This window comes from Myxocyprinus asiaticus, chromosome 33 (assembly GCF_019703515.2).
Source record: "Myxocyprinus asiaticus isolate MX2 ecotype Aquarium Trade chromosome 33, UBuf_Myxa_2, whole genome shotgun sequence".
Lineage (NCBI taxonomy): Eukaryota > Metazoa > Chordata > Actinopteri > Cypriniformes > Catostomidae > Myxocyprinus > Myxocyprinus asiaticus.
Window position 1 is genome coordinate 29,431,234 of NC_059376.1, and position 11,281 is coordinate 29,442,514.

Here is an 11,281-nt window from a genome sequence, read left to right on the forward strand (position 1 = left end):
TTTAACTAAATAATTTGGAGAATCTAATTTTCCTACATTATTTTTCAGTACACTATTTAACACTCTCCATGTCCCTTTCATATTTTCTATTTCTATTTCCTTCCAGTAATTCACTATAATAATCCTTTGTATGACCTCTCATTATACTTATCTTATTTTTGTATTTTATATATTTGCTTTCTGCTGCTTTTGTTCTATACTTTAAGAATTTTCTATATATAGTATATGTATCTTTTTACATGCATTTTGTAGACCTTTTGTCATTCATAGTTTTTCATATTTATATTTCTGACTATACTTAAGGGACCATTTTTATCATACAATTCTATTAATATTTCCATACATAAATTATATGCCTTATTAACATTAAAAACTACTAAAACAGAAACATCCAAGTTAACAATACATTTCTCCAGACCATACTGTGTTTGCTCGAATAGACTGAGATAAATCAGCTCCTTGTTAAATAAGACAATCTTTTTATCCTTAATAGATTTCACTACTTTTTCCTCTCTTCCAAAGCTATTGCTCTTAAACTCATGCCCCTTTATCTGTTAGATTGGTTCTTTGTAGAATTTATTAGGAATTTTTTTTTTTTTTAATTTAGTTTCATTTGTACCCTCTTTAAACTCTGCTTAAGATTCGTTTTTTTAAAGTTTAATTGTTTCACAATCAGGTTTAAAACCCTAATTGCATTAAATCAGTTTATGAAACAGCAGAGTTTGAAATCATAATTTTAATGCCAGCAGAGGGCATCATCCCCATCAGACAGCGAGGGAGATTAGCATAAGGGGGTGTGGCTCTGTGGAACCCCATTAAGTGGTACCAGCCATCCATGGCTTTGCTAAAATATCCTCATTTTGGCCAACAGGATTGCAGAAAACAGCTTTTGGCACAAAGGATTGCAACTTCGACAGTGCCTTCACCAGGGTCTTCACTGTGCTGGAAATTTTAAAGTAGTGCCCTCTGATTTGGACATTACTGGATTTTTTCTTTAAAGATGGGAATGGGAGATTTTAAATTAATTTATTTTGTAACACTGGTTCTGCTTCTGAGTGTTTGCACTTCGGGATCAAAAAGGGAAAAGCAAGGGCAGAAAGGTCAGGACCCAAATGCGAAGGAAAAGACACCTTCAAATGTTGAAGAGGAGAGCTTTGATCAAGATGATTCACAAAAACACTCTCAGCAAGAAGTGTTTCCTTTGGAAGACAGTATGGATGAAGATAGAGGATCAACAAATGCACCAACTTTAAGCCCTTTGCCTTTCACTGTGATTTTCAATTTCTCAGCGCTTGACAATGATAACAGCAATGAAACCACTGGTGAAGAAGTCCCTAATGGCAATCCAACTAAAAGGAGCATCACAAAAATCCACAATCCATTGTTTCCTATCACTGACAGCTCTTACAGTACCTATGGGATTCTCTTTCTGGCCTTTGTGGTGTTCGCCTTCGGCGTTGTTGGTAATTTGGCAGTAATGTGCATTGTTTGGCAAAATTATTTCATGAGGAGTGCATGGAACTACTATCTTGCTAGCCTGGCGTTTTGGGATTTCCTGGTGTTGTGCTTCTGTCTGCCTGTGGTGGTCTTTAATGAACTCACCAATAAGAGGCTGCTGGGAGATTTCTCCTGCAGGGTTGTGCCTTACATAGAGGTGAGGGCCTTGTAAGGCTTAGTGTAAAGTTTATATTTAGTCTTGATCAATTTTACATAGTTTTGCCACTGTAAACATTTATTAACATAAACTGTACAGTTTTTCTTTAGCAACGTCACAAAGCTTTTGCCAATGGATTCTAAGCGTTTTCACTCTTTTAGATACAAAGAGGCAAATTCACAAGACAAACACAGCTATACTTCTGGTTCGCCAATGCTACAGAACACAACATAAAATGTTAACGTTAAAGAAATATTCCAGGTTCAATACAAGTTAAGCTTAATCGACGGCATTTGCAGCATAATGTTGAAAATCACAAAAAATTTATTTACTCATTCCTCTTTTTCTTTAAAAAAAATTACAAAATCTGGGTTACAGTGAGGCAATGGAATCTGTAAACTATAAACTATACACTGTTTCAAAAGTATAGCCACAAGACGGAAACAAAATGCGTGTTAATTTGAATTTACTGTGATAAAATTGTCCACTAACCTTTTTTGTGTAAAGATACATCCAATTTTACAGTTTTGTTGCCATGACAATGTAACGCAGTAAAACCTTAAACGACATCCGAAAAGGACATACGAGTAGAAATAACTTTTTGTGGTAATCAGCATTATGCCACAAATGCTGTCGATTGAGCTTAACTTGTATTGAACCCAGAATATTCCTTTAACATGTAATGTTTTTGTTTCTAATATAAAAAGGATAATGAAAAAACAAAAAAACAACAACATTACGGTATAAATGCCCTGGCCTAGATGGAATCTGCAGATTCTTCAACCCCCCCTCCACATTTTCTGCACTGATTTTGGTGAATCTGTGGAATTCTGCAAAAAGGATTTAAACATGAGAAAACTTACTGATCTCCTCTCACAGTAAAATCAGAAAGAATAAGTTTCTTTAGCTAAAATCAATCTGTTCTTACCATTATGAGAAGCACTGCCCCCAGTGGCCAAAACACATATGACATATGTTGGACATTTGGGCACATATGAGCTCTATTTTCGGGGTGAAAGGTCCACAGAGGGGCGCCAAAAGCAAGTTGTTAAGCGGGTTGTTTCGAGCTGTGCAGTCTGTAATAAAGTAAAGAGGAATGTATATTTTATAAACGGTACCCCCCAAACTTAAACATATCCATCCAAAAATCTAACCAAAAATGTAATGTTAGAGGGAAAAATGCAACCTCAAAGTTGCACTCGTCACTGATTATGCAAACGCTATTACTTCCTGGTTTCAACATGGGATCCAACTGTGGGTCTCCAAAGCTGCTGACAAAACACCACAGTGGATGGTAAACACGTTTGCACACCAGTGGATGATAAACACACTGGAGCCAATGCAAAAATGTCTGATAGGAGATGGCGCTTGTCAGTGGGTCAGTATAATGTGGTTAATCCTTGGGTACCGAAACACTCGGAAACAAAATGCAGACTTTTCGTGTGATCGTGTTGGAAAAAAATTATTAAAATGAGTTGAGATTACTTCACATTTATTGGCATCTAAAAGTAGGATCAAATTTGCTAAATAATGTAACATACAAACACGAAATTGGCATCTGAAGTGTGAACTTTGTGAATGACAGATGACTGAATTCTGCAGAAATTAGAGCTTTCTGCATAGTTTTGTGCACAGATTTGGTGTGGGCCTGTAAATGTACAATAACATGATGTTTTTGGATCTCTAAAAATCATTGGAAATCTATGCACTATAATCCACATTTTTAATTTCACTTAACAAATACACAACAACACAAATAATTATGCAAGGAAGGTAATGACCCATTTTTGTACATCATCCAGGTAACATCACTTGGTGTGACCACCTTCAGTCTGTGTGCTTTGGGTATCGACCGTTTCCACGCTGCAACAAGCTCGCTGCCAAAGACCCGACGGGTTGAGCGCTGTCAGAAGGTCCTGGCCAAGCTGGCTGTGGTGTGGATTGGCTCCATGGTACTTGCGGCTCCAGAGCTGCTCCTGTGGCAGCTGCACCAAGTGACACCACCTGCTGTTGGCAACCAGGTGGACAGCTGCATCATGAGCCCATATCCAGAACTCCCAGAATCTATCTATTCTCTGATTATCAACTACCACGACGCACGCATGTGGTGGTACTTTGGCTGTTACTTCTGTCTACCTGTTGTCTTCACCTTGCTCTGTCAGTTGGCCACTTGTCACGTGTCCGGTGGGAGCGGAAGTACTCTCAAGCGGCCAGAGGACCGATCTCCATCCAAAAAGCAGAATCTTCAGCACACTCAACAGGTCGAGCGACAGCTCAACTGCACGGTCATGGCTCTAGCAGTGGTCTATGGAGTTTGTACGCTGCCCGAGAACGTTTGCAACCTGACCCTGGCTTATTCTCCCATCCAGGTGTCTGAGGAGGTATCTTCTCTTTTGGCCCTCATAAATCAGTTTTTCCTTTTCTTTAAGTCATCAGTGACTCCCGTGCTGCTGCTTTGCCTGTGCAAGTCTCTGGGCCAGGCCTTCATGGACTGTTGCTGCTGCTGCTGTGAAGAATGCCAACCAAGCAACTCTTCATCCACCCAAAATATTGCCAAAGGCAAGCTCAAGACCACCAACGATGTGTCCTCCATTTTTTTTGACAAAGCCAAGGACAGTACAACCATCTTGTCCATTGGTAGCTGAGTAGGTGGATCCTGTCTCTAAGTCATGAGATTATTAGATGACGTGGAGCCACTACTACCCCCCCACCCTTATCCCATCATCCACAAGTGGCCATCTTTACATTGGCAGTTCCCACTATTTATGTTGGTGCATGTTTGCACTGTCCACAAATTTGAGGCCATTTTTGCAATTTCCATGGTTTAAGCATGAACTGTTAGTGGGTAAAAGACCATTTCAATCAAGAGCAAGTTTGGCTAAGTAAATCTTAAAGCAGGGGTTTCATTTCATAACACCTCAGGATAACTCAATGTACCTATAATTTCTTAATATGTACAACATACTATCCCCAGGGTCTTACCTGAAGTTATTGTAGTTTTTTAATTTCCCAAACTTATAATTCTACTGTTATGTATGTACCAACAATTGTGAATTTCAAGCATAGTTCCAAGTGTTTTAAATTATTAGTAAAAACTCTCTGTGAGATCAGAAATGCTACCAGATCACAAATAGGGCCTAACATATATTATTCATATAGGAAAACTTGCCAAACAAAAAACTTGGTTTGGCTTGAGAGTATTTGTCTGTTAGGCAAAAGTTATTTATCACTAATTTCAATTAATACCACATTTTTCATAACCACTGAATATTCGTCCACACTGTTGATTTTAAATTTCTGTATATGCACTCGGCTGTATTGTTAGAATGTAAAGAGATAATAATAAATAAAAAAGAAGCAAAATCCTGAGCAAACTAGCTTTTCTGAGCCTCATTATTAAGTAGTCTGAAAAAACAAAAATTTAATGGTATCTTCTCAATGGACTATTATAACTTTTGCATATAGTTGCTTTCATAAGCAATTTGTTTTAAAAGTACATAAAAAGTTTGAAAAATCAATAAATACCTTTAAATAATTTATGTTGTCTTGTTAATCTTTGTAGTTACAAAGAAGAGCATAAGAAAGAGTTGTACTAATCTCTAATTTGTCCATCAGGGCCTGAGGGAGAAGATTTGTTCTCACAGACTTGGTTGGTTTCCTTATTCCCATAAGGTTTCTATTGTCCTGAGAAGTAGATGGAAGCCTCAACTGTGAATTTCAATGCCCAGTTGCCAAGATACCGTCTAAAAATTCACGTGTTTTTCGGATTGGCCAAGTGCGGATAAAAACCCAACTTGGATTTCCCACCTTTTCTTGTCAATGTGGGAATCAAAGAATTTGTCAATAAAACAAAGTTTGTATGCTTACCATGTTCATCGGCATGCCGACCTGTGAGAATTGAAGCAAAAAACTGGAAATAGTCACTTCCGTGAAACAAAAGAAGCGTTTTTGCAGACACGCTCTCTAAAAAAGTTTCGGCAGTGATTGGAGTCCATTAATTTTTTTTATTATTAAACGGTTTGAATAGCGTTTGAAGCCATTCAAATTACAATAAATTTAGGCTACATGTGACTGCATACTTTGTATTAGTGTTGCTGTTCCACCGCCAACAGCCTACAGTTACAGCACTGGAGCAGGTAGAAGAATTTATTTTTCTGATGCTTATTAATCACACTGCTGTTGCTGCCAATTTTTAAAAACAATATATTTTCATTATTCTACGGCATTATGAAAGATAAACTAAATCAAAGACCTAAATGGTCAGTTCAGTGTTTGGGTTAGACAGGGTGTTCTTGCAGGGGTTTTGAAGTCTTCTGGTTTTGGCCTGCATTCAGAGCCTGTCAGGGATTCAGAAGACAAGTGAGAGAGGAAGAGAATGGCCTCATTAGAGAATTGAAGCTGGGCTTTAAAAGAGGAGCTCCGCTGGCCATAATGACTGTAGGAGAACAGATGAGCCTCTGTTCCCCGTAATGCATTTGGTGGCACAAATCTCACAACACTCCATGCCAATGAGAGAAGAAATATTATACTACAGTAAATTATAGCCTTAAAAAACTAAAACGTGAAACTGTCAATGTTAATTTGATTGCAACCCATTTCATTTTGTGTCTATTTGAGCATGACAGCCAAACATTTGGTGGTCTCTCTGTGGTCTGTCATGCAATCAGCAGCATTTGCCATGAATCTTATTAAGGTCACGACAGGTCACATTCAGGACCATGTCAGTTTGGACAAGAGAGACTGAGCTCCAGTCTGCAAACATACTGTATGTTATATCATGCTGCTCCAAGACTTCACAGAGTTTTTCTTGACTGAGAACAGGAAGTATGTAATTGGTTGAGATATTCAACCAACCAAATCGAACCACTTGCATAGCAACATATCCACAACACTGTAGCATTGTGATGGCGAATTTTGCAAGGCCAAGCACCACTCCTTTTTTATGCGAATGAGTATGGAAATGTGATATATTTTTGAACAGTAGGTGTTTTTATTGTCTTGGTTTCACAGGTTTTACAGGTGCACTCAGTAATTTTTTTCCTCATTAAAAAAAAGTCCAAGATGATTATTTTCAAGAACCTCAGAACATACAACCCACTGTAAATGTAGTTCGTTAATTTGCATGATTTTATGTACTGTTTGTCAATACTTGTTGACCCCTCTCCAAACATAGCGCTTATGGTTGTGACCATAAAGCTCTATTTTGGTCTCGTCTCTCCAAATTACAGTGTGCCAGAAGCTTTGAGGCGTGTCAAGGTGTTGTTGGGCATATTGTAACCGGGCTTTTTTGTGGCATTGGCTTCTTTCTGGCAGCTCGACCATGCAGCTCATTTTTGTTCGAGTATTGTCATATTGTGCTCCGTGAAATAACCACACCGTCTTTTTCCAGAGCAGCCTGTATTTCTCCTGAGGTTACCTGTGGGTTTTTCTTTGTATCTCGAACAATTCTTCTGGCAGTTGTGGCTGAAACCTTTCTTGGTCTACCTGACCTTGGCTTGGTATCGAGAAATCTCCGAATTTTCCACTTCTTAATAAGTGATTGAACAGTACTGACTGGCATTTTCAAGACTTTGGATATCTTTTTATATCCTTTTCCATCTTTATAAAGTTCCATTACCTTGTTATGCAGGTCTTTTGACAGTTCTTTTCTGCTCCCCATGGCTCAGTATCTAGCCTGCTCAGTGCATCCACGTGAGAACTAACAAACTCATTGACTATTTTTACACAGAAACTAATTGCAATTTAAAAAGCCACAGGTGTGGGAAATTAACCTTTAATTGCCATTTAAACCTGTGTGTGCCACCTTGTGTGTCTGTAACAAGGCCAAACATTCAAGGGTTTGTAAACTTTTGATCAGGGCCATTTGGGTGATTTCTGTTATAATAAATGGCTTCATATGATCACTATCCTTAAATAAAAGACAGTTGTTTTTTTGTTTGTTTTTTTGCATGATCAGTCATATTTTCAAAATCAATGCCAAAATTTCACAATTTCTGCCAGAGTATGCAAACTTTTGAGCACAACTGTATGTTACCCCCCTTTGTCAGTTGCCATACATTCTAAAACCTGTTAGGATGTATATGCATGATCTGCCACAACAAACAAGAAATGTTATAAACTTAATGAATACTGAGCAGAAATAATAAAATAGACAAGAAGGTTATATAATTGCATTGTTTAACTGATGTTGTTGAGATGTTTCGCTTTTCCCCCTACTTTAAATTTTGCAATAAAATGAGTATTAACAGAACAAAGACTCGGTAAAGATCTAAGGCCCAAGACAAGACTGATAGGTAAACATTCCCTGACTCAGATCTACTTCTGTTGTACAAGAGGCATTGTAATCCACTACATGTACCACAAACAAATATGTGTTTAAATCTCACACTACACTTTTAAGAGATATCTTGTCATGGGTGAGGTGACAGGCAACAAGTAACTCTGGGGCTTTCTGTTTTAAGTCACTCATAGCAGACATGAGAATGTAGTGAGTGTTGTGTGTGTGTACTCTCTGGACGCAACGAGGAAGGACTAATATGACCTGAATGTCCCTCACTTCTAAACAGAACGCTGTCTTTCCTGCCTTGTTAAGGGACAATGTTTGTTTTGTTTCACAGATTTCTGCTTGGGGGGGTCTGTGAGAGATTCAACACAGTTGCTATGGCAACTAGTTTTGGCCCCTTAAGTAGGCTACACCAACATACAAATCAGGGTCTGGATTGAGGTCCTGGGCACGAAGAATAACGCAACCGGAGTCAAGGACCACTACATACAGAGGACAGGAAATGCTAGTGAGTTTCATTCAGATTCACTAAATCACGATGCCAGTTTAAGTATAAAACTTATAAAACTTCAGTTTTTAGGTATAAAACTCAGACCTCTAATACTCCTACTATTACTTTTGATTGTGGGGAAACGGCAAACAAACAACTTCCTGAATTTCTGAAATCAGTGATTTCAAGCATATATTTTTATGAATTTTCCCTCTAAATTGTAGCTATTGTAGCAGGTGGTTTAATGGCATGTTCCCAGCTTTCTTTCATCTTTGACTCACAGTTGCCCTCTCATTTTTGTTTTAGTTTCAAACTCTTCCTCTAATTTACTGACCAGTGTACCTCCTAATATTAAAGTGATGCATGGGGCAATCCAAAAGCTCACACAAAGCCAAATGGAAGAATAATAAAAAAAGCATCATCAATGCCCCCCAGTGGTATCATTTGTTTATTGCATTCCCACAAGAACAAAGTTTGTTTTCTTGTTCGGTTTTATCAAGATAAAATAATTGCAGGTGTTACATCACCAGATGATCTGGTGAGCTATGTTGAGAGCTTGTCAGGTGCAAAAAAAAACAAACAAAAAAAAACCTTTCAACCAGATTTACTTTCACGACTGTATACTGACTTGAGAAGGACAGGATTTAGACTTAACGTCAACACATTTATTTCACAGAAAGAAAATAAAAACAACAAAATTCAACAAATTACTAATTAAAATGGGGAAAAAACTATCATAACACAGAGAAATTACAATCAAAAAGCACTTAGGTTTCTACAGTTTTCATATCAAAGCATTCACACAAGAATGGAACACTTCCCCTGATCATAACAGCCCATATTCTACAACAACAGCAATACAGGCGTCACCTAGCTATGTTTCCATCCAAGTTGTGAATTTAATTTATGCGAAAAATCAGAATATCACCAAAACAATGAGCGGATAAAGACGCGTTTCCATCCCTTGCGTTCAAAAGAACAAAATCGTCACTTCCGTGGAAATTGTGGCGACTGTGTGACTCTTTTTTTAATAATATACTCGCGGTTTAGGACGCACATACAAAACACTTTAATAACTTACCTCATGACTGGAAATGACAGCGCGTCACACAGTTCTGGGAGCACTATGTGCGGAGTAACGGAATACATGTAACAGGATTACTTATTTAAAATACAAAATATTAGTAACTGTATTCCACTACAGTTACAATTGAAATCATTGAAAAAAGTAACCCTCCCAACCCTGACTATGCGTGTGTGCGTTCCTCCATCATAACTTTGCGGTGTGGATCTATAAGACATTCTTTAAAAGTATCAATAAACCTGCTCTTCGGGAAAAAGTGCAAGTTTGTGTTCAACTTATTTTCTCTGCAAACTCTATGCAGGCTTTGGATTTTTAGGACAGCAGTATTTCAGAATGACCAGGGCAACAATTCAGTTGTGATGATTGATCCGCTGGTTCGTCCAGTTATAAACGAATTATTCAGTCTCTTGAATTTTTTGATGCGCATCTTGTATTCCTGTTAAATTCAATAGGAGTTTATTTGGTAAATGTGTTTCCATCATAGTTTATGCACATTTCTTCTTATCGAATAAAAACTTGTCCACCTCATGCGAGCATATAAGATTTTCATTTGCATTTTGGAGATTTTATTCACACCCATACAGAAATCTGATATATGGCAATATATACAAAACACATATATAATATACATGTCCATGTATGCTTTTCACAGATATAAAAATATATGTCAGATACTTGTACATATATTTCAAAATATTACAAAAATGTTCACATATATGTAACATATATTTTTCCAAATACACACATATATGTCACGTATACCTATAGAATACATGTTCATATATGGGTAAAGGATATTTATCTTTGTAATTATTAATATATATATATATATATATATATGGAAATTAAACATAAGTCTCAAATATATGAAATAAAGATTGAAAGATAAATGGCAAATAAAAAGAACGAGGCTAACGTTGAAATTTATTTTATTAAATGTTCACTGCAATTACACTATAGTAGCAGAATTAACATAGAATTAATATAGTTCCGTAAAAGTTATTTAAAATGTATTTCATACTAGACAATTAAGTGACAATTACTTCAATTCTATTTTTTTTTTTTTTTTTGCTCTTGCAATTTGGAGCTCTGCCATTTTGCAGTTTAAGGCTGTATCAATGTGACCAGAAGTGGTTCCAGGATGTTTCATCATCACAGCATCTTAAGAAAGACAGAGAATTGAGTTAGAAGCACATTCTATAGTTTAAGGCTTCAACACAATAAAACACAAAGACTAGCAGGACCCCAATTATTTTCTATTTAACAACAATATATAAAACAGGGTTTTATTAAAGGTTTAGTTCACCCAAAAATGAAAATTCTGTCAATATTTACTCACCCTCATGTCTTTCCAAACCCAAATTTTAATGTAGGGTTTTATTCACATATAAACACTGATCAACGCACATACATAGAGCACATCAAATATGGTAAACGGAAGCTCAACCGTGCTTGCTTGACATGCAAGAACAAACCTCACTGGTTCTCAACGCCTGAGCATCCGGGTTTGTTCTTGCGCGCCAAGCACACGTTTGAATTTTCGTTTAACAGATTTGATGTGCTCTATGTATGTCCATTGATCAATGTTTATATGTGATTTAAAGCCTAAGCTAAATCTGTCCATCATATAAAGCGACCGTATCTCTTCAGAAGACTTGGATTAAACCGCTCTATTCATATGGATTACTTGTTTTTTTTGTATTTTGTGAAGATTGAAAATGTTTATGCATGGACTTTCAATGGATGGACAAAAAATGATGAGAGAACATT

General features: G+C 37.0%; 1 protein-coding gene across 1 annotated transcript; it reads left to right on the forward strand.

Annotated features, from left to right (window-relative positions):
- The first annotated feature begins 874 nt into the window (after nt 1–874).
- Nucleotides 875–5,189, forward strand: LOC127424655 (G-protein coupled receptor 37-like 1). Its single transcript, XM_051670012.1, has 2 exons — nt 875–1,654; nt 3,457–5,189. Exons 1-2 carry the CDS (start codon nt 1,001–1,003, stop codon nt 4,297–4,299), a joined length of 1,497 nt encoding a protein of 498 aa, XP_051525972.1. The 5' UTR covers nt 875–1,000; the 3' UTR covers nt 4,300–5,189.
- Nucleotides 5,190–11,281: the final 6,092 nt, after the last annotated feature.